This window comes from Antennarius striatus, chromosome 15 (assembly GCF_040054535.1).
Source record: "Antennarius striatus isolate MH-2024 chromosome 15, ASM4005453v1, whole genome shotgun sequence".
Taxonomy (NCBI): Eukaryota; Metazoa; Chordata; class Actinopteri; order Lophiiformes; family Antennariidae; genus Antennarius; species Antennarius striatus.
Window position 1 is genome coordinate 2,273,027 of NC_090790.1, and position 25,355 is coordinate 2,298,381.

General features: G+C 42.8%; 1 protein-coding gene across 1 annotated transcript in view; it reads left to right on the forward strand.

Moving 5' to 3' along the window:
• The first annotated feature begins 8,788 nt into the window (after positions 1-8,788).
• The window catches only part of dcc (DCC netrin 1 receptor), a 248,505-nt gene continuing 231,938 nt past the window's right edge, over positions 8,789-25,355 (forward strand). The window contains exon 1 of the mRNA XM_068335320.1: positions 8,789-9,310. Within this exon, the coding sequence (XP_068191421.1) occupies positions 9,190-9,310 (121 nt within the window). The 5' untranslated portion in view covers positions 8,789-9,189. The remainder of the gene's footprint in view (positions 9,311-25,355) is intronic.

A 25,355-nucleotide genomic window follows, 5' to 3' on the forward strand; every position in this document is an offset into this window, starting at 1 on the left:
TGCTAGGATGCTCCCTGGACTCAGTGGAGGTGGTGGTGGAGAGGAGGATGACAGCCAAGCTGTCATCAACAATGAAGAACGACTCCCAAGCCATGCAGACAACGCTACGATCACTGGAGAGCTCCTTCTCAGCGATAGGTTGCTTCACCCGAGATCCGTGAAGAACCGCTATTGCAGGGCTTCCTGCACACGGCCGTCAGACTGTACAACCAGCAGTCCTCCCAGTAGACCACTCAGAGAAATGCACACTCGAAATCCGGATGACCAATGTAGTCTGTAGTTTGTAGTGCAACTGTAAATTGAAATTTGGCTGATAATATAATATATGTTAAAATGTATATCATATGTGAATATGATATACATCTTGCTCTGATCTTGCCTCTTCTTGATACCATCCGGCCACATTTGTCTAATCCGAATGACATCTCTATGTCGTCGCTGTAGATCCTGGTGGTGTGGATCAGTGACTCAATATCTTGCTCATTCCTGGCATACAGCTTGATGTCATCCATGTAGAGGAGATGGCTGATTGTTGTCCCACTTCATAATCGGTATCCGTAGCCACTCTTTGTGATGATGTGACTGAGGGGGTTCAGGCCTATGCAGAACAGCAGTGGTGATAGTGCATCCCCTTGGTATATGCCGCACTTGATGTTAACTTGGGCAACTGGCTTGGAGTTAGTCTCCAGGGTTGTCTTCCACTTCCACATTGAGTTCTTGATGAAGGCTCTTAGTGTCCTGTTGATCTTATACAGTTCCAGACATCCTAGTATCCATGTGTGTGGCATTGAATCGTAGGCTTTCTGGTAGTCAATCCAGGCGGTGCACAGGTTGGTCTGCCTGTTCTTACAGTCTCTGTGTACTGCTCTGTCCACCAGTAGCTGGTGCTTGGCTCCCCTGGTGTTACTACCAACTCCTTTCTGTGCCCCGCTCATATATTGATCCATGGGCCTACTCATCTTAGCTGCCATAGATAGATAGATAGATAGATAGATAGATAGATAGATAGATAGATAGATAGATAGATAGATAGATAGATAGATAGATATACTTTATTTATCCCAAACTGGGAAATTTAGGTGTCACAGTAGCAGAGCAGAATAATTACAGAAAATATACAGAAAATGTGCATTGAGGAAAAATAAGACAGTCAAAGGTAATAATAATAATAATAATAATAATAATAATAATAATAATAATAATAATAACAGAAAAAGATATATTAACAATATTAACACTAATAACAGTAAAAACAGTAATACTAATAACAATACTAACAACAGTACCCAAGCATGGTAGGCCTTTAGTCATAGATAAATAAGTGTGGCACTCAGTGGCCATACACAGGACCTAGTGAAGCTTACCAAAACATCAGACTGGTGGTGGGAGCTGTTGTACAGCACAATGGCTTGTGGCAGGAATGACTTCCTGTACCTTTCTGTTCGACAGCGGAGCTGTAGAAGTCTCTTGGAGAACGAGCTCCGCTGTCTGTCCAGTGTGTGGTGGAGAGGGTGAGCGGGGTTATCCATGATGGATAAAAGTTCGTTAAGAGTCCTCCTCTCCACCACGGCCTCCACAGTGTCCAGACTACAGCCAATCACAGAGCCAGCCTTCTTAATTAGCTTATTAAGTCTGTTGGTAACGCTGGCTCTGATGCTGCTCCCCCAACAGACCAAAGAAAAGTACGCTGGCTATAACAGACTGGTAGAAGATCTCCAACATCTTGCTGCATATGTTGAAAGATCTCAGCTTCCTCAAGAAATAGAGTCTGCTCATCCCCTTCTTGTAGACAGCGTCAACATTAGTATTCCAGTCCAATCTGTTAGAGATCTTGACACCCAGGTACTTATAGTCCATCACCTCCTCTACAGCCTCTCCTAGGATGTGGATTGGTTGTGGAGTGTTCCCCTTCCTCCTGAAATCGATCACCATCTCTCTGGTCTTGCCAAAATTTAGCCTCAGGTGATTGGCTCCAGCCCACTCCACAAAGTCATCCACCACAGCCCTGTACTCCCCCTCCCTCTCCTCACTTATACACCCAACAACTGCAGAGTCATCCGAGAACTTTTGTAGGTGGCATGACTCGGAGTTGTACTGGAAGTCGTTTGTGTACAGTGTGAAAAGGAGGGGGGACAGCACAGTTCCCTGAGGGGCTCCTGTATCACTGAGCACCGCATCAGACAGAACGCTGCCCAGATGGACAAACTGTGGCCTATCTGTCAGGTAGTCACTGATCCAGGAGATGGTGGAGGTGTCGACGCCCATCCCCCGCAGCTTCTCACGCAGCAGCCTTGGCTGAATGGTGTTAAAAGCACTGGAGAAATCAAAGAAGGTGATTCTCACAAAGCTTCCCCCACCATCCAGATGCAAATGGACTCTCTGCAGGAGGTAGATGACGGCATCATCAACTCCCAATTGGGGCCGATACGCAAACTGTAGGGGGTCTAGCAACTCCTTCACCTGAGGCCTTAAGCCGGCAAAGACCAGCCTCTCCAGCGCCTTCATCAGGTGGGACGTGAGAGCAACTGGTCAGTAGTCGTTCAACTCCGATGGGGCCGACTTCTTAGGGACAGGGACCAAGCATGATGTCTTCCACAACACCGGGACTCTCTCCTGGGTCAGGCTCAGGTTGTAGAGGTGTGTGATGACTGGAGACAGTTGGGGGGCACAGGTCTTCAGGATCCTGGGGCTAATACCATCAGGTCCGGCTGCCTTCCTCTGGTGAAGTCTCTCCAGCTGTCTCCTGACCTGGCCCGTAGTCACTGACATGTGGGAGGGGGGTGCTGGTGGGGGGTATTGGTGTTGGCTCCATGGGGGTGTTGGTACCATGAAGGAGGCGTTGGTGGGGTGGGGTGGGGGGATTCCCAGGACTACCCACCAACAGAGATGGAGAGAGGAGTGATGGAAGTGGAGGGGGAGCATGGGGGGTCGGAATGTGAGGGGGAGGCAGACGGTTGTGAACTGAACCTGTTGAAGAAAATATTCAGCTTGTTGGCTCTGTCTAGACCGCCTGATGGTTGCCGTTGTCCCCCTGAGCACCCTGTGATCTTCTTCATTCCCGACCACATGTCTCTCATGTTGTTCTGCTGGAGTTTGGCCTCCAGCTTCCTCCTGTAGATCTCCTTACACTCCCTTAGTTTGTCTTGGACCTCGTGCTGCACTCTTTTCAATTCCCCTCGGTCACCAGACCTGAAAGCCCTCTTCTTCTTGTTTAAGAGTTCCTTCAGGTCACTTGTAACCCATGGCTTGTTGTTGGGAAAGCAGCGTACAGTCCGGGTTGGCACAGTGGTGTTCTCACAGAACCTAATGTATTCTGGGATGCAGTCCGTCAGGTTGTTCATGTCCTCCTCATGTAGCCTACAGAGCACATCCCAGTCCGTGGAGTCAAAGCAGTCCTGCAGTGCCTCAGCAGCCTCCTGAGACCACTTATCTTGGAGTGGACAGGCTGCCTCCTGACCAGCGGGACGTACCTGGGAGTTAGCAGGACCAGGTTGTGATCTGATCTGCCAAGGGGAGGAAGGGCTGTCGTGCTGTATGCATCTTTGGTGTTAGCATACAGCAGGTCCAAAGACTTATTGTTCCTGGTGGGACAGTCAACATATTGGTGGAATGTGGGCAGCAATCGGTCCAGGGTGACATGGTTGAAATCACCGGTGATCACTGTAAAGGCGTTCGGGTGCTGGGTCTGCACCCTGGCGACAGTGGAGGTGATGAAGTCACATGCCGTTGATGCGTCAGCTGATGGGGGGGATGTAGGTACCAATTATAACAGCCGACATGAACTCCCGAGGCAGGTAATTTGGCCGCATTCCCAAGGCAAGCAGCTCGATGTCCGGGCTGCAGAGACGTTCCTTCACGTGGACGTGTCCCGGATTGCACCAATTCTAACTCACATACAGTGCAATCCCTCCTCCTTTCTTCTTGCCGCTACTAATAACGTCTCTGTCCGCACAAACAACACTGAAGCCACGATGTCGTCCGGGATGTGCGAATGCACATGAAACACATCACGCTACACTCACGATACTCCCCCTGGGTTTTAACCAGCGTGGCAAGCTCATCCACCTTACTGCCCAGAGACCTCACGTTCCCCGTAACAATGGCCGGCACTGCCTGATGAAACCTCATCTTTTTCGCCTTCAGCTTTGCCCCAGCTCTGCGGCCCCGACGCCTCCTCCTCAGCTCCTCTGGGATGTCGGGCCTCACTCCGGACAGCGGCCCAGCTGGGCGCAGAGCGATCAGCTGGTCGCGGGTGTAAACAATGCGATGATGCCTGACAGAAGCTTCTATGTTGTACAGAGACAGGTTAAAGGCCGGTAGTTGGATGGGGTAGATCCCTTCGGTGGGTCTTTCATGATCAGGACTGTCCTGCCTTCAGTCAACCATTCTGGGTGCGTCCCATCCCTTAGCAGCTGGTTCATCTGTGCTGCTAGACGCTCATGGAGTGCTGTCAGCTTCTTTAGCCAGTATGTATGGATCATATCCGGACCCGGTGCTGACCAACTCTTCATCTTTGACACTCTTTCTTGGATGTCTGCCATTGAGATGGTTACTGGTTCTTCTTCTGGGAGGCAGCTGTGGTCAGTCCTCAGGTCCACTAGCCACTGGGCATCGGTATTGTGTAATGCTTCTCTTTCCTTTATGTCCTTCCAGTACTTCTCCACCTCAGCTCTTGGTGGGTCTGACTGGCTTTTGTTTCTTCCCTGCTACTAAGAGTGTACCCTTGGTGGTTGAATGGAGAAGATCTTGTTTAGTCTCCTGGCCTTTATCTCCTTTTTGAGTTTTGAGTGCTTCAGGTATGGAGAGCTTGCTGTATTTCCTAGGTGCCCCTTTATTCACCATGTTCCCTTTCTGTAGCTCGGCTAGCTGGCTGACTTCTCTCCGTGTCGCCTTTATCTTGGCCTCTAACCGTCTCTTCCATGGAAGGTATTGCTTGTTTTGCCCTGTACTGATCTTATATCCCAGAATCTCGAGGATTACTGTTGCTGTACTGTGAATCAGCTTGTTGGTCTCAGTTATGTTCCCTGTGGGGATGGTTCTTACATCTTACATCTGTATTCACATCTTCTAGCAGATCTTCTGAAGGTACTTGGCAACTCAGCTTCGGTATTCTCAGGACTTGACTTACTCTCTGGAGGTATTTGGCTGTGGTTGACTCCTCATGATTACCATTAGCCTGTGGGATTCCAATGTTTTTATAGCTGTCCTGGATATGCTCCCCAGCCAAAGACTTAATGGACTGAGCTACTGCTCCCCAGATTTCAAAAGAATTTCCAGTAACCACTTATCCCTATACATTTGGATGACTGAAAATCTACACACACAAATTGGGATAATCTTTTCATGTTTTGTTTTGTGATATGTACTCAAAAAATTGTTGAAAAAGTGGCCAATAAATGATTAATTAGCATGACTAAGTGATCAGTCTTCTTCTAAAGCAGACAGAGCTTAGCCACTGGCTGCTCTCAGATGCCCACTTCATTTTTTTACCAGTTCATGAACGACAGGCGCTATGTTCAGGATTCCTGCCAGAGGCCATGGGTATCATGGGAGTGAGAGTCTACAATCACTGCTGCGTCTCAAATAATGAAGTTCTTTCTCACCTTAGAACACTTTTGCCTTTCTGTAGATTGACTTTAGCCTTCAGTTACTTCCAAAGGTCGAGAAGAATAAAAATCTTTATGCACCATAATATTTTAAAGTAAGTGTCATAAATCTCTTAAAATATATTAAATAGTTCTGCCAAGAGTTTTTACTTCTTCCCTCAGCCTTCCTCAGCAAATAGAGTTGCCAAGTCATCACAGAGTTGGCACAGTGTAGTTTGTATGGGATAACAGGAAGTCATATGAATAGGAAAGGTGGTGGAATTGATCCATGCTCTCAGGATGAAGATGGGAATCTTCTTCATCTTTATTTGGTTGCCCCTTTCCTTTGGAGAAGCAAAGTGAGCCAACAGTTCAGCTGAAGAAGACCATGAGAAGACAGAGCTGATACCACGTGTAAAGGTCCATCCTGAAGAATCTAATCAGAGACTGTTTGTGTGTGTGTGTGTGTGTGTGTGTGTGTGTGTGTGTGTGTGTGTGTGTGTGTGTGTGTGTGTGTGTGTGTGTGTGTGTGTGTGTTTGTGTGTGTGTGTGTGTGTTGTTCACAAGCAAACAGCCATACATGTACAAACCTAGCTTTTAATTTCCCGTCTGACATTAATATCCGCTGCCCGGTACACACACACACACACACACACACACACACACACACACACACACACACACACACACACACACACACACACACACACACACACACACACACACACACACACACACACACTGCTCTGTTGTAAAATCAGAGCCTCTGATCTCTGCACATGGCTGAATACACAACACAATCTATACAATCAAAATATTTTCTTCGTCTTGTCTTGTGTGTGTTTTTTTCTTTGTTGTTGTTGTTGGCATGGATCATATTTATTGTTGGTTATTGTTGGTTTTGTGCATTGTTGTTTCAGTTTGTTTCTTTGTGTGGCTGCTGAGTGTTGTTTGAGTTTTATGCGTTGTTGTTTTGGCTCTTGTTGACTTGTTGTTTGCTGTGCTGTGCTGTTGTTCTGCTTGTGAAGGATCCCGTTTAGTTCCTGTGTGGTTCAGACACAATCAACTTCCTACTAGATAGATAAAGTGTCCACCATGGCCACTAGAGGGAGGGAGGAGCCTGAGAAACACACTATCAGCTCCATTGTGTTCTGATTGGTTCTTATTGCAGGAATTTCAGTGGAGAAAGAAAGTGTTGTTTGAGAGAGTCTCTGCATCACACCTCAAGAAAAATGGATCTGTTTGTTCCACGTTTGTTCGACAACAGTGAAAATATATTTAATTTATGTTTTCTAAAATCGATTGCTCAGCATTGATCGTGAACTTATCAATCAGCCCTTAAGCTGTGCTTTAGACGAGCGGATAAATATTGGATGAGTCTCTGTGTGATCTTAAAGACTCCTCAATTGATTCTTTACTGATCTTGTTAATTTAGTTAATAACTGTTGAAGCCTTTGAAGAAAATGTGAAAATACCATGTTGTCAATGAGGAGGGTGTGATTCATATAACGGAAAACTCTCAGAATAACAACCGTCTCATTGTGGTGGAGAGGTTTTTGTGCCCTAAGGATCCTGAGAGCTATGTTGTCGTTAGTCTCGTACTCCTGGTAGGATCACCCAAAGTAGGTCCTAGGTGAAGGGCCAAACAAAGAATCGTTCAGAAGACCCCATGAAAGGGGACTTGGGGAATCTGTTGTTCTCCTGGGGGACTTCAATGTCCACGTTGGCAATGATGGAGACACCTGGAGTGGACTGATTGGGAGGAATGGCCTTCCTGATCTAAACCCGAGCGGTGTTATGTTGTTGGGCTTCTGTGCTAGTCATGGATTGTTCATAACTAACACCATGTTCGAACACAAGGATGCTCATAAGTGTACCTGGTACCAGAGCACCCCGGGTCAGAGGTCAATGAACGATCTTGTGATCGTATCATCTGACCTTCGTGTTTTGTCTCTTAGTCTCTCTCGAGTGAGGAGAGGGACAGAGCTGTCAACTGATCACCACCTAGTGGTGAGTTGCATCCGTTGGTGGGGGAAACCTCTGGATAGACTTGATAAACCTAAACGAGTAGTGCAGGTGAACTGGGAACATCTGGAGGAGGACTCTGTCCAGGAGGCCTTCAACTCCCACCTCCAAAGGAGCTTCTCTTACAGTTGTTGAAGCTGCAGCTGAAAGCTTTGGTCTCAAGGTCTTAGGCGCCTCAAGAGGCGGTAACCCACAAACACTGTAGTGGACCCTGAGGGTCAGGGACGCCGTCCGACTGAAGAAGGAGGCCTTCAGGGGCATGTTGTCCTGGGGACCCCTGGTTTAGCTGCAGGGTACCGACATGCCAGAAGGGCTGCAGCGTCCGTTGTGATCCGCTGCTTTTTGCAGATGATGCAGTCCTGTTTACATCGACTGCTCCGCAACTCCACTATGGATGAGCGGATGAAGATGGACGGATGGATAATATATCACATTTTTCGATCTTCTCAGTCAAACATATAATATACAAAGTCACACTTTTGACACATTTTAATTCTAAGACACTAATTTAAATAAAAATATAAAGAAGTAATCTCATAGTGTTTAATAAGATGAGATATTTTTTTTACTAGTCCCACAGTGGAGAATGATGATAGATAGTTTGACAGTTTGCATGAAATGTTTCTTTTCATTTTTTTCTGTTTAGAACAGTTGAAATTCCATATATATGAAATCAATATAGTAAATAATAAGATTTAATGCATTCAATACAATAAACATTTGTGACCAGAGGGGGCGCCAGAGTTCAGCTAATGTCGCTGCTTTTCTGCCTCTGAGCCTCCGTTCCTCTTCCCTTCAACTCCGTTCTTTACTTCCAGCCTCTTTAGATCAATGGTTCCATATTCAGGAAGGTCTCTCTACCTCCTATCTCCCTCTCTCCAGCTGTGTAGACCTTCAGAGAGAGAGAGAGAGAGAGACAGAGAGAGAGAGAGAGGGAGAGAGAGAGAGAGAGAGAGAGAGAGAGAGAGAGAGAGAGAGAGGGAGGGAGGGAGGGAGAGAGAGAGAGAGAGAGAGAGAGAGAGAGAGAGAGAGAGAGAGAGAGAGAGAGAGAGAGAGAGAGAGAGAGAGAGAGAGAGAGAGAGAGAGAGAGAGAGAGAGAGAGAGAGAGGGAGGGAGGGAGAGAGAGACTCTCCTCCCTCTCCGACCCTCTCCATCCCGCAGACGGAGCGGACCTCCGTGAAGCCAGCGTGGATTGTAACCCTCTTTGCGTCGATGTGAGTGGGATCGAGCTCCGCCGGCGGGAGTGATGGAGACTGTCCTCACAGTTCCTGGAACTTATTTGTCACCCCAGAAAGAAAGGAACTAACCGAGCATTTGTTCTTTTTTCTTCTTCTTGCCCGACCAGAGAGGGTTCCTGTGGGGGACAGGAGAGTTGGGGGTTTTTGTGGGGTTTTTTTCCCCAGTCCTCTCTGTCCTCCTCATCCTCATCCTCATCACCATCATCGCACCCGTTTGGGTGATTCTTCCTCAATCTGTGGTTCACTGACATTTGGAGTCTGTGGAGGATTTAAAAGCCAACCAAGCAGCATCCGGATCTGTGTGGCTATTTGCTTCTCTGTGGACCCGACAGAAGGGCAGCATGGAGCTGGTGTGTGTTGGATGTAGCGGTGATGTTTGGGAGGCGGTGGTGCTGAGGAGGACAGGGGGGGTCTGCCTGCTGCTGCTCAGCTGGCTCCTGGCTGCGCGCCCCACGGCGCACGGTGAGTGGAATTAAACAAGTGTTCCTGCTCCTGCCTGCAGTGTGTGTGTGTGTGTGTGTGTGTGTGTGTGTGCTTTTTGTGCGTGCCTGCGCGTGCGCATGTGGTTCTGCTGGTTGCCGCAGATAGAACACATTTGTTGGTGTGATTGTTGGGTCCTGACTCCCAGAGGACTGGGTTCTGACTGGGTTTACTGGATATGCTGGGCTTTAAAGTTTTACTGGGTCCAACCGGTTTTTCACTGGGTTAATGGGGGTTTTGATGGGATGAGGTCGTTGGGTGTGACAGGTTCAACCCTGACTGGGTTGAACTGGGTTTACTGGGTTCTGCTGTGCATGTGACCAGGCTGTAGGGTCTGACTGGGTTGAACTGGGTTTTACTGGGCTTTACAGTGTGGTCAGGCTGTATGGTTTGACTGGATTGAACTGGTTTCACTGTTCTTCAGTCTGGTCCTTCTATGGTCACGTGTTGTAGGCCCTGATTGATCAGATCTGATTTAATTTACCTGGATAATTTCAGACTACTGCTGATTTTACAGATTAATGGTTTTTGCATTACAGCTGATTTCTGCTTGTCTCAGCATGCTGGTGTTACTGGGTTCTCACTGGTTTAACTGTCTCTCCATCAGTCTGTCTGAGGGACTGTTTAACCTCCGGTGCTCAGGTTTACACCATTTCAAACCACATTTTCTTGTCTGTAATAAGATTGGTCATGTTTTGCACGATTCACGAGGGTGTACCAGCTTTGGTCTGATTTCTGTGAGCGTTATCGAGTGTTTGAGCACGTTTCAGTGAATTTAGCTGCTATCTTACCTGTCTGCCAGAACAGAAGGATTTAAAGAGGCTGACAAGGTTTAGGCTGCTTGGCTTTCTGTTTCTTTCCTACCAGATGGTGTAAATGGGCTTCGGTAGGTTTCAGTGAGTCCAATCATTTGCTGTCTCTGAAGCTTTTCTGCTTCTCGCCCCCACCCCAATGCTCTGTGGATCTAACGAGGTTTTACCAGGATTTGGTAGACCTCACCAAGATTGCTCCATCTTTACTTCTGTTTTACTGCAACTTTCTTGAAACACCTTTTTGTGGGACTGATCAGATTCAAGTGCTGAAAGTGTGTGTGTGTGTGTGTGTGTGTGTGTGTGTGTGTGTGTGTGTGTGTGTGTGTGTGTGCGCGCACTCCGCCCTGTATGTGTGTTTAAATATATTGAGTGTAAACAGAATTGCTTAATAAAGTTCACTGAAACCTAAATCTTGATTCTTAAATGAACCTGTAGTGTCATCAAAAACGAGAACAAGACTCTGTGAATGTCAGATTACATAATTTATGAGCTTAAAGACTTTAATGCATTGATTGTAATATACAGTAATCTAGTTTATGTCTTCAAGGGTTGGATTAATATTTGACACTGATTTGTGGCTACTGGTAGTTCCTGTAAACTGTCCTGGTTCTAAATAAATTACATGAATGACCATTAGGGTGCTCAAGAAAACAGACATTCATTCATTCATATCTCTCTGGAGTCTAACTCAGCCGACTGGGGGCGTGAGGCAAGGTACACTCCGGGCGTGACGCCAGTGGACCGCGGCGCCACATGCACACGGACAACCAGTAACGCACACGCTCACATCTTTAGGTACTGACCAGTTCCGCTGAGGTGAATGTGTTTGCAGAAACACACAGTATTCAAGTTCAATTCAATTAAATGTATTGATATTGTGTATTTTATATAGAGGAATGTGCTGAGTCTTCACAGAGTTCCTATAACCCCCATAAGAACAGAATGGAAACAGTGGAGAACAAAAATGGCTTTATTTAATAGGCAGAGATCCTAGACTCAAAGTGGGCAGAGCCTCTGCGTCATAGTTCAAGGGTGTAACGTCATGCTGGAGCACTGATCAACTGCTTCAAACACACAACACATCACTCCGGAGAAATTCTGACATGTGCATGAAATTTACATGATTCTGAAGACATCCGAACATAAAAAGGACGGGTCCAGAAATCCCAGAGGGGTGAAGTTTAGTCACCAGTTAGGACACAGCACGAGTCAACAGCTTTGATAGTTTTGTGTAAGTTAGTCGACATGGTCCACAGAGACACGCTATGTGTGTGTTTTATTACATATATGACATGACACAAGTGCCTTATTTCACTGTTTTTGTTTTCTCCTTGAAAAAGTCTACAAAAATTCCAAACATACTTACAAAGAAACCGATCTAAACTTCCTGTCAGGTGGAGACTCTTCAAAGAAACTAAGCATTTTTACATATGATGGAAAGAGTTTTTCAATTCTTGTTTGAGAATGTATTCCAAAATGCAATGGTTGTATATTTTGGCACTCATCACGGAATGTATCCCACAGAAATCGATCAGCGTTTTTTCTTCAATAAAAATAGTTTAATTGTAATAAAACTCTTCGTTGTCAGAAGTGGAGAGACTCTGCTGACTCTGGTCCATGAGTCCGTCTTTGTGAGTCTCCTGCTGGTAATAAATTATGTCCAAACACTTTAATTAATCTAATTGGTGTTAGGAGAGCACACCGCACGTAGACACACACACACACACACACACACACACACACACACACACACACACACACACACACACACACACACACACACACACACACACACACACACACACACACACACACACACACACACACACACCGTCACACTGTGGCTTCCACGACAATCAAATAATTCTGACTCAGAGATAAGTGTGTGTGGCCTATATTTCCTCAACAGATCAGCTGTAAAATCCTCTGCTGGAGATTTTAGTGAGGCCAAGCCTTTATCTTTATCACACACACACACTTGCACACACACAGACACACACACACACAGACACACACACACACACACACACACACACACACACACACACACACACACACACACACACACACACACACACACAACACACACACACACACATAGTATTCATAGGTTATATTCATAGGTTGTGTTTATTTGACCTGCATGTAAAGATGCTGATGTATAGAGTCCTGCATCAGTATCTGTGTGTATAATCAGATTGGTGTGGTGAATAATCTGTAGCACATGCTACCATTTAGGTCCGAGAGTCGTGGATGTGCATTCTAAATCTGTGCATTGTGAGAGCTGCCTGAAAACATCTCCAAAGCTTTATTTTTTTGTGTGAATAGAGATTATCTAAATCTCTAAATGCATCAACAAATGTGTAAATGCGTAATTATATTCCAGTGCTGACAACACGTTTAGTCTGTTGGCTGTTCTGTAACATTTAACTGTTGTTAGATAATTTTTGTAAACATGAGTAAACATTTTCCCTCAGTAGCGATACATCATCCATGCCACTAGTTGGCAGTATCACATACTGATACTATTGATATATTATTTATGCATCTAAACTGATTTGAACGAGCATTTTATATCAGAGTTTGAAGTGAGTCTGGGAGCACTTAACACTCAACCACCATGGACTGATTGTTGTCGATGATTGTCAATGATTGTTGTGTCTATACTTCAATCATTCATTCATTCATTCATTCATTCATTCATTCATTCATTCATTCATTCATTCATTCATTCATTCATTCATTCATCTTGAAGAAGAGATGATTGCATCTTCAGCCGCTTATGCACACTGTGAGTCACAGCTGTGGACCCACCACGGCCAGCAATGGGTGAGAGGTGGGGTACACCCCAGATGAGGTCGGACGTTTTTGGTGGCTCTGTGTTTGTAAGCTGATCTTCCATTACACTTATCATTATAATGTAAGTTTGAATGATAATGTACAATAGCACATTGCTGAACATGATGCAGTATATTTTTAGTGAGTACATGCTTACTCATATTACCAATGGTAAACCAAATTGAACAGCATGAGCAAGATCACATCCCACAAAATGTCTGCCTTTTTGTTTTTTGGTTAGTTCTGCAGCGCTACATTCATTCCATTGGAATTCACAAAGCAGGTTATTTTTCTGTCATCTCCCAGGTCTCCAGTCACAAAGAACTGTCTGAATCCAGAACATGTATTACTGTTTGTGACGGCGCATTTTGGTGTCATCTTTATTCAGGCGGGTTTAGTAACTGCAGGTTGTGTCCATGACTGTGCATATTAAAGCAGAATTTCAATGAGATCATGCAGGAAGCAAACAAGACTGAATTAAATGGGACCACAGTGAGGAGATGGGCTATGAGAAGAGTGTGTTAACCTGAGAGGTGTTCAGAATGGTCTGCAGTTCCTTCACCTTACACCAGGATGTTTCAACCTCCCATCAAATGAAGATGGATGGATAGTTCGAGGAAGTGTGACTGAGGTCAATTCATCATCATGGCTTTTGTTTTGTGCCTGTTATTAGATTATACTCAATTAGCTTGAAACCCATGATTCATCATTTCACCGACACGTAGCAGTTGGATCTGAAGGACGAGACCTTCCACAGCATCACCTTTAAATTTAAATCTGCCACACGGAAGGAGAGCATCAGCCCTTCTCACCCCTTTAGTGACTTCAAATGTGGTACCAAGGTAGGACAAAGGTTAGGTGAGGGCAGGGTTAAACATTAACCTAGAGGAGAGAGGGGGTATTTAGTTGTTCTGACCTGATGCTGCACTGAAAAAAAAGCATGTGAACAAACTCACATTATTTGGCAGTAAATGTAGAATTACACAGAGGCCACTTGGAATGTCATTAATTCAGCAGGTATTTATCCAACTTTACATTTGGACATTTTTAAAAGGGTTCAACAAAGTTACAGTTTCTGTCCACGTTGGGGTTTTTAGTTGAAAAACAAGAGTCGTGATGATTTCTGTGAAGAACCTCATGATATTTCTGGTTATCGTTCTGAAAATAAGACTTCATACTTGGACCATTTAGTGCGACATCATGCTAAATAACCCAAATAAATACATTACAGGTTAGACATCCTTCTTGTGGAAGTCGGATCTAGATAGTTGATAGCTCTGTCCACCATCATCAATCAATGTTGGTCAAGAATTTAACTGCTTTAAGGTCATACCCGGGGTCGGACCTGCCACCCCAGAACCCTAACAAGTCTGATTTACTGCCCCCTTTTGATGCTCACACATAGGACATGTTGCTCGTGATGGTAGGATTCATGGCTTCAGAGTTCCGGCTCAAATGAAACCTGTGTTCAGGGATGTTGACAGTTGGTGTTTTATCTGTTGTTTTGGTCCCGTAGTGTTTCTGTCCTCAAGTTTTTAACACTAAGCTGATTTAACTTTAAGACTTTGTTGTTATCCAGGGGAGAATTTCTTCCTCCAGGAGAGGCTTTGCTGCTTGTGAGTGAACATTGTTCACTTGTGCTCTGCTCCCTTCGGTGCACCATCATAACACATGCATCACATTTACCACTGCTTGTATTCTGTACGTTTGTTGACCTATAGATCACATTTGTTCAAGCCTACAGGTTTCCCTACTTTAATCTTTTATCTACAATTCTTTAAATTCCTTTGGGTTCCTTGTCCTGATGAAGGTGATCTTATATGTGTCTTTTTAATCTTTTTGAAAACATATATTCTCTTTTTTTCCTCATTTAATCTTGTTGAACGTAATTCCATCATGTCATTTATTTTCATGATTTCTAGATTTTGTCATTTTTTTATTGCTTAATTTGCCTTCTTTTTACATCACTTCTTTTCCCCATGTTATAAATGTTATCACATTTTTTAGATGTCTTTTATAAACTCCATTTCTTATAAATGTAAACTTGTCTCATCTAATTTTGTCTTAACAGTCTTGTCTCTTCCTGTTGTTTCATCTCAACTTCACTTTTTTATGTCTTTACTGATTTAATTTTGTCGAGTCTTGTCTAGTCTGGCCTGTCTCACATCATTCTGGCATCATGTATATCTTATCCAGTCTCTTGTTCTCTCAACCCATTTTAACTCATTTTAATTTGTCTCATGTCACCTCATCTTATATTATGTTATTTTATGACGCTTGGCACTTCTTGTCTCATCGCGTCTCATCTACTTCATGTCTTGTCTCATTGTTTTCACCATACCGTCTATTCTATTAGAGATTATACCTCGTGTTATCTCATCTTTTTATACTTTGTCCCTATACTCCAATTTTGTTTTCACCTTTCTTATCTCACCCATTCTATCAATCTCTGTCTCATTTTATTAGATGTGATCATGCCTCACATTTTAGACTCTTCCTGTGGATTCATGTGTTCCTGCTCTTTGACTCTCTGATGAAGGACTCCACAATCACAACCTTTGTGTCACTACTTTCCTCTCTGCACTGACTTTGTACACGGTGCCTATGTATTATTGATCTATCTCTGCCTGTGATGAATGGAAGCTCCCTGCTGAAATAAAGGTCCAGCACTGCTGAGATATTGTCCTTCTTTTCATGATAAGCTATTGATCAATAGACGATTTTGATGATTATACATAGTTGACTTCTGCTGAAAATAATTCACAACCTTTCCAGCTGATATTAAGGTATTGATTATAAGACCTAAAGACTGATCGAGTTCAGTGGCAGAGAACCATCTTCTTTCTATCACTTCAATAGTAAAATCAATCATTTGATCAGTTATATTCCAGTGGAGACAGAGACAGTTGACTGAGCTGTTTCAGATTATCTTCTGAGAGGAGACTGAAAAGAATGTTCAAAAAAATATCGAAAATCAGGAAAAGGAAAGCAGGAAATCTACAAAACGTTATCTCTTGCCTTCAATTTTTTCCCCAATCAATAAACCAATATTCATGTCAAGTGAAATTAACGTACAAAACATTACTTATTTTTTATGAATCTCGTTGCTCTCTTTCCCCCGTGAGCCAGTAGTTGTTGATAAAATGGCAAAAACAGGAATAAACCTTAAACCAGGAGCCTCATTTTTTACAGCCCTCTCAAGGCCAGATGCATCATTATTTGTGTTCTGTTAAAAACAATAAAGGCGTAATCGGGTTGGTTTGATTCCACCTCTGTGGTAGCAGTGGAGGTGGTAACAGCACCAACTCTAACAGCTATGTCAATATGACCTAGAAAGGTAGAACAGTGCTTTGACATTTTCATTCATTCATTCATTCATTCATCTTCCAACCCGCTTAATCCGCTAACGCAGGTCGCGGGGTAGCCAGTGCCTATCCTGGCAGTCTCAGGGCGTGAGGCGGGGGACACTCCGGGCACGACGCCAGTGTACCGCGGAGCCACATAGAAACAAACAATCATTCACACACACACTCACTCCTATGGTCAATTTGGGACCGGCCAATCAACCTGAAGCGCATGCTTTTGGAGGTGGGAGGAAGCCGGAGAACCCGGAGAGAACCCACGCAGACACGGGGAGAGCATGCGAACTCCGCACAGAGCAGGACTCGAACCCGTGTCCGCCGTGTTGTGAGGCAGCAGCGCTAACCACTGCGCCACCGTGCCGCCCTGCTTTGACATTTTCATGATATATTTATTATATATGAGACACAAATTGGGGTACTTGGAAATCAGTAATTAGTAGTGGTTAGCAGCTAACGCAAAAAAACGAGAAAATCAACGAATAATGTATTCAAACTAAAGGGACATTTTGAGAGCACTCTGTTCCATGATTGGAGGACAGGATCATCCTCTAGGTAAATAGCAGATGATCCTGCTATTTACCTAGAGGATAAGACACAGTAATACTGTAGGACCTACAGTATATACAGTGGTACCTCAACTTACGAGTGTCTCTACTTACGAAATTTTCTACTTACGAAACGCCTCAACAGGAAAATATTGCCTCTAGTTACGAAAGAAATTTTGAGTTACGAAAGTTAAAAATCCAGTATGGGCTGATACCGCAGCTCCCACAGGTTCCTGAATAATGTATTCAAACTAAAGGGACAGTTTGCATCCTCGTCATTCGTCCCTCGACCCATGAGGTGTTCTGATAGTTTTACGTAAATATATTAACTTTTAGAGTATTCACTATGGACCCCAAGAAAGTGACGGAGAAAAGAGGAAAAGAAAAGACGAAGAAAAGAGTTTTTTTGTCCGTACAAACAAATCAAGAGATGATAGAAAAGCTTGAAAAAGGGATGCGTTTGGTTGATCTCACCAAAGAATATGGCCGTAATGCATCTACAATCACCACGTTATTAAAACAAAAGGAAGTTTAAGGAGTTTAATGCGTCGCGTGGGTGGTTGGAGAAGTTCAGAAGGAGGACTGGAATTCACTCTGTTGTTCATGGTGGGGCAAGAGGGCATGAACCAAAGAGGGCAAAAAACAATGAGGACAGCAGTTAAAAGGTAAATGACCATCATAATTATTCTTTATTCTAGTCTTTTTTTTTAACATTATGCACAACTCTCATTTATTGTGTAATAATATAATCGTAACATGTATTTGTTACATGTTTTGATGCATTTTTATGCTTTATAAAACATTTATGTCTGAAATTTGGGGGGCTTGGAACGAATTAGGGCATTTGTATGGAAAATGCTTCCCTACTTATGTAATTTTCTTCTTACGAAATTTCTTCCAGAACCAATTAATTTCGTAAGTAGAGGTACCACTGTAAGTTGGTGTCTATTATAATTACCACAATCACATATCACATAATACTAAAATAATATTGGAGTTTAATTAGCAATAATGATGGTGTCAGTGACCATCAACCATCAGTTTCAGAGAAGACAGAAGTTAGAAGCAGGCTGACATTTTATCACACATCAGACTTTGTTTTATCTGAACTCAGATGTCCATCGTCTTTGCATCCTGTTTTGGACTGTTTTCTGTTAATTTCTTTCTCCCTGGTGAAGAACACTGAGGACATAGAATATAAAAGAAGCTCTAAAACAGAGGCTTCAGATCCCACTTTTAATCTCACTGGGATGATTGACAGGCATACTGTGTCTGCTCTTCTTTCACAATGTGGAGAGAAAGAGATTAATTCATTGTAGAAAACAAAAAAACAAAACAAAACAGATTTTACCTGTGCTTGATTAGGAGCGTTCAACAGTCAAGGTTTTCAGCTGACGGCATTAAGGAAACATGGTTGAAAAAAACCCCGGGAACAACACGAGCAAGACCTAAATTTAATCAAGAATCACATTAAAGCTAAAAGCTCAAAGAAGTAAACCATTTTAATTAATAAGAGGAGCTTAATTATAAAGTTAGATGCAATCCATTAGAGACAGCAGGCTTTTAGTGCCAAGATGTTCACTTCCACCCCCACCCACCCACGTATTAATTGTGTATGAAGGGGAAAATACCTGCATTTGTTCCAGTGATAAGCTATCAAGTCATGATACGACTCCTCCATGTTCCCTAGTCATCAAATTCCTATTAAGTCTGCTGCACCCATGCTGCCAGCCTGTATACATGATCCGAATTGGATTTTTGTAATTTGATTGAGTGCAATTATGTTTAGGACAAATGTGCATCGTGTAAACACATCGAACCAGAATCAGGAAATGCTCTAATCTACTGGTAGCTGTAAATTCAAGTTTATTTGCATAAGTAGAAGCTTTTTCAGTTCAAAAGTCAGTTAGAAATACTGAAAACTGGGAAAATGAAAAATGGAAGTTACAGATTAAGATAGAAGTAATTTACATCTTATGTTAAGTTTTACTTATTGTGAGATGGAGTTTCATCATCACAAGCATACAAGTATGAATATGTAGATTACAAAATGTGATTTAAAAAAAATGAACCTCACTTTTTTTTGATAATACATGCAAGTTATTGCCATGAAAACACAATAAATGCTCCACTCCACCATATGGTCCATTCATGTCAGATTAATGAAAGACATATAAAAGAGTTAAAAGCTACACTGCAAATGATTGGTTGTAAATTAAATACTTATACTACATATACTTTTGTATTTACTTTAGTCCAGTTTTACCAAAAACTTGAAATTGTATATATCCATGAAAAATCCACCGTTTTTCTTCTTAAACTTTTTGAATTTTGCTCACAATCATGCTAACAAACATTAGCATAGAGAACACTGATCCAGCAGCAGCGTGTAAGTAAAGACTTACTCTTTACAGCATTTTCAAAGCCTGGTGTAAATCTGGTCACTGTTTAATAGGCAGTGTCACTGGGAAAAAATAATTCCACTCAACCACGTGGAGAGTCATCGGTTGTGAACTACACACAAATCTGTTTGTTATGTATGGACAAGTCCAAAATGTGTGCTCATGAATAAAATATGTGATATAATTCATTTAACATTATGTCATCCAGTGGTATCTGTGTGCCCTACATTGTGATGGTGAAAGGAGAGAACTTAAATGAGTCTTATAATTAAAAAAGTTGACTCAGCGTATCGGGGCTTACAGACCTCTGGTCATTACTCACTCCGTGGTTCATCATCCAGACGCTTATTATGACATATTAAACTTTTCAGTGAATGGAGATGAGAAATAATCCAGACTTACAGGTGCTCAGTTTTCATTTTGGACAATAAATAAATGCCACTTGGTTCTGTCCATCTCCGAAGAGAGATTTCCTGATTTTGTACACTTTTTCCAGTCTTTTCTGAGAACTGATTTTGTGTTTAAATGAACGACTAACACCAATGTGCTCTAGATCAACCTGTGAAATGATCAGGCTCATAGTTTGGTCCTCAAAACATCCCTTCTTCTATTTTCCTTCCATTTGTCTGTTCAGTTGTGTCCATCTAGTAGCTCAGGACCAGACCGTCATGTTTTAAATCAGTCGGTAGAAGATCTTTCATTTAAGAAGTCAGTTGGAGAAAAACTGGAAAAATGTAAATTGGGAAAATCACAGAATGTTGAGACAGAGGTCAAACAGGGAAAGTAAAGAATATCATTCAATCAATCAATAAGCTTTTATTTGTAAAGTGCTTAATTACATCAGCAGACATTTAAAAGTGCTCTTTCAGGCATAGAAACCCAACAGAACCCTCCAGAGCATGAGTGGCAGCAGCAGAGAAAAACTCCCTCATTGAGGAAGAAACCCCAGGCTAGACCCAGACACTGTAGGACGGCCCTCAACCTTGGCCTATAGCAATATAAATAAGCAGCCTAAGCTGCCTTAATTGTATATTTCATGAAAAAGAAACATTTTAAGCCTAGTCTTAAACGATGAGAGGGCACCTGCCTCCCCAGCGGAGGAAGGGAGTTGGGGAGGTTGGTTCACAACAATTTGAACAAAATAATGTAAAATACAAATGTATGTCACTCTATTGATGTGTTAGTCCAGTTTTAATGAAAAACACTGAATGCTTTTTGAGCTATGAAAGCAGAATGATAATTACTGTATATTTCCATCCATTATACACCACCACCAGGGGGGGGGGGGCAACTTGAATAAAGAAAACTCAACAAGTCTGAGTGGAAAATAAAAGAAAGCATTTTTCTTTTCGGAAAGTATTTTTCCAGAGTGCAATTGTAGCATTAGCAGCCTGAAAGCTTCTGAGTGTATAATTGAGTACCTGGATGTGTTTCTATCTGTGCATTATTAAGAAGGCAAGCTGAACATGAGAAGAAAAGAAAAACAAGCCTGTGAGTAATTTATAAAAAGATAATTTGACTCAGCTCTGAACATTTGCGTTTAATTTACATCTTGTGCTCTCAGCTGTCTATATTTAACATCAGCTGCTCCTCTCTGACATTCATACATTATTCATGCTGGAAGCCTGCATTACCTGCCGGAGGAGCACTACATCTCCATCACCTTTAAATCCTCCTCATTAATACTCCTGCAGGCTTTTTCCTTAATTTGGTTTTGGCTTATTCAACTCCTGCATGCTGCGTTTTTCTTTTCTTTTTTAAACTTTGCGCTTTGCTGCTTTTTGTTTTGGGGGTTGTTTTATTTGGAGCAGATTAAAAGTAAAGAATAAATGAAAAGGTGTTTATTCAGACACCTGCAGAGCTTCTACCTCAGGGTGAAAACTGTTTGTGTGTTGAACTCTACGGTTTACTCAAACACAGACACGCATATGGAACGCCTTCAGGACTTGGAGCCACATGCGTGTGTCTCTGTTTGTTTTGGCCCACTGTTCACACTAATCTGGCATTTAAATCATGTCTTTAAACGTATCCTGTGGATATATCTGAGAATAACAGACTTGGTTTTGTTGTTTCCTCAAGTGAACAAGACATGAAGCTGACTTCTTCATTTAAAAATGTCTTTGGATGAGATCTTCATGATATTGTACGTGAACGACAAAGGGCTTGTGCTTCAGCTCAGTGTTTCTTTGGAGGATGGAGAGGGAGACGTTATAAATGTTATACATCTTCATAAATGAATGTGAAAAACTCTCAAAAATTCTCAAGGATATCCGATTAACGTGGACGTGAATGAATACGTAATTGATTCACGTCCACGGGAGGACGTGGACGTGAAACTTGTAAGACTCCCTACTTACAAGTTTTTCCCCACTTTTCTCATTTCATTTTGGAAAACAAACATTTTTATTTGCCTTTACTTTGTTATTTTCACCTTTTTTTTCCCTCTCAATCCTGTAAATGAGGTCAGGTTTGTCACTTGTTGATAATAACAGCAGCAACAAGTTCGTATCAAACTAGAATATCTTCATGAGTACGTGATTGGACCTGACGGGTAGAGAGTAGCTGTACAATTTTATAGTCAATGATTATCAGAAAATTTGCGTAATATTTTAAATAATTGACAAGTTACTGCTGATGTCATTAACATGGAAACAGACATGTTTTACTAAGTTGTACTAATGGTTTAATTCCATTTCCCTCAGATTAGTAACCGCTAAACATTAAGGTCAGTGTGTGACTTTATTCATCCATTTAGTCGATAATAGAGACATAATAGGAGGTGGAAATGGAGCCAGACTGTCAGTTTGTCTGGTTCACCTTCATTTCCTGGAGAGATTTCCGACCCTGTGGCAGAAAAAATGTACTGATGGAAAGAGAGTTCTACAGGGAAGTGTTCGTGATGCTGATGGCGTCATTATTCTAAGATCATTTCATTACTCCCACATGAGTGTGAGATTTTATCACATACATGATAGCACCATCAACATTTATTTCATAATGACAAGCTGAAGCAAGAATACGTCTATTAATTGCTTATGAATGAGTGAAATGAGAAGTCACCGTGTTGAATAGTCACAGTTTTGGACTCATCGGTTCATCATAAAATGATTTCAGAGATGAATTAATTAAAAAGAGTTGTTCATTAACCGAGGTTTGGTGGGTTTATCCATGCTGGTTGGGTTGTTTTATTAACTAACGGTAAAATTGCGTTGCGATAACTTACGAGAAAACCATCCACCAATCAGCATCAGCGATGTCAGAAAAACTGTTTCCACTTTTTTTAAGAAGATTAAGAATTATACTCTATTAATCCCGTAGGCGAATTAGTTTACCACTCATTTTTAAATACAGTGGTACCTCCACTTACGAAATTAACTGGTTCCGGAAGAAATTACGTAAGTAGAAAATTTCGTATGTGGAGACGCGTTTTCCATTCAAATGCCCTAATCCGTTCCAAGCCCCCCAAAATTCTGCCATAAATGTTTTATAAAGCATAAAAATGCATCAAAACATGTAACAAATACATATTACGATTAGATTATTACACAAAAAATGAGAGTTGTGCATAACGTAAAAAACAGAATAGAGTAAAGAATAAAAATGACGGTCATTTACCTTTTAACTTCTGTCCTCATTGTTTTTTGCCCTCTTTGGTTCATGCCCTCTTGCCCCACCATGAACAACAGAGTGAATTCCAGTCCTCCTTCTGAACTTCTCCAACCACCCACGCGACGCATTAAACTCCTTAAACTTCCTTTTGTTTTAATAACGTGGTGATTGTAGATGCATTACGGCCATATTCTTTGGAGAGATCAACCAAACGCATCCCTTTTTCAGGCTTTTCTATCATCTCTTGATTTGTTTGTACGGACAAAAAAACTCTTTTCTTCGTCTTTTCTTTTCCTCTTTTCTCCGTCACTTTCTTGGGGTCCATAGTGAATACTCTAAAAGTTAATATATTTACGTAAAACTATCAGAACACCTCATGGGTCGAGGGCCGAATGACGAGGACGCTGCATAGACACCTATCTAGCTACACACAGAGGTCCCTCTTAGCCAATGGGATGCCAGGATACTAGGTAATAGCCAATGGCAGAGCAGCTATAAGAATGTTGCGTTCAGGAACCTGTGGGAGCTGCGAGTATCAGCCCATACTGGATTTTTACCTTTCGTAACTCAAAATTTCTTTCGTAACAAGAGGCAATATTTTCCTGTTGAGGCGTTTTGTAAGTAGAAAATTTCATAATTAGAGACATTCGTAAGTTGAGGTACCACTGTATATATTGTAGGTCCTACAGTATTACTGTGTCTTATCCTCTAGGTAAATAGCAGGATCATCTTCTATTTACCTAGAGGATGATCCTGTCCTCCAATCATGGAACAGAGTGCTCTCAAACTGTCCCTTTAGTTTGAATACATCATTTGTTGATTTTCTCGTTTTTTGGAGCTGCTAACCACTACTAATTACTGATTTCCAAGTACCCCAATTTGTGTTTCATATATAATAAATATATCATGAAAATGTCAGAGCACTGTTCTACCTTTCTAGGTCATATTGACATAGCTGTTAGAGTTGTTGCTGTTACCACCTCCACTGCTACCACAGAGGTGGAATCAAACCAACCCGATTACGCCTTTATTGTTTTTAACAGAACACAAATAATGATGCATCTGGCCTTGAGAGGGCTGTAAAAAATGAGGCTCCTGGTTTAAGGTTTATTCCTGTTTTTGCCATTTTATCAACAACTACTGGCTGGTAAGTAGAGGTACCGCTGTATACACACACATTTAGATGAGCAGGCGCTAACACACCCACCCACACACACACACAGACACACACCCACCCACACACACACACAGACACACACACACACACACACACACACACACACACACACACACACACACACACACACACACACACACACACACACACACACACACACACACACACACCACACACACACACACAAACACAGATGACCTGCAGACATGCTAAGGAGAGGGTGATGGTAGTGCGGCGGGCAGCTCCTTCATGATGCACCCAATCAGCAACATTTTTGGGAATGTTGCCTTGCTCAAGTGCACCTCGGCAGTGATCAGGAGGTGAACTTGCACCTCTCTCGTGCCCAGTTCACACTCCAAATTTTTGGTCCATGGTTGGGTCTTGAATCAGCCGCCCTCCCAGCCGAAGACTTAGTTTACTGAGCTGCCGCCCCGGATGTCAGACTGCTGTACTCTCACTGACTAGGATAAAAGGTGACTTAAATGTTCAGTTCAGCTGTTAAACAGCTGATCGATACTAAAGTCACAGATGCTTCTTGGGGTGGGAGGACAGCATCGGACGATTAGTTGTTTCCAGCCTTTTCCTGATCACAGCTCTGATGACACCCGGGAGCAGCAGGTCCACAGAGATGGAGGCCGCCACGAGGTTCTGAGCAGACGTCACGCCATCTTTATCCCCCTTGAGTCGTCTTCTTTTGCAAACAGACAGGATGATCAAGCCACTGAGGTTGTGAGAAGACAAACAGCGTCTTGTACGTGATTGGCTGGAATCCAGGATCATCCAGGTCAGTGTGAAGCACGCTAACTTCCTGTACCACACCACGGCTCTCGCCAGATTAGATGAATCGCCCAGACTGCAGCAGTTTCCGCTCATAAATATTCATAAGATGAGGCGTAGCATCATGTGAGCGGGCGAGGAGGACTTGAGAAGCTAGTGAACCCTGAATGCTCACCAAACACCCCCCACCCCGCCCCCCGCCCCCCCCGTCCACTCAGCAGCAGCAGTATGCCGGCACAGCCAGTTGGATTTATAGCCACTTATAAAGATTAGTGATGCATCCTGCATGCAGCGCACACACACACACACACACACACACACACACACACACACACACACACACACACACACACACACACACACACACACGCACACATGTCTTAACACGGGAGGGCTGTCAAATGCGTATCTTCCTTGATGTAAATTCTTTATTTAGATGATTTATTAGCTGAAGATGGAGATTTTTACAACTAAGCGGAGAGATAAAAGGTTTCCATCCGACTCC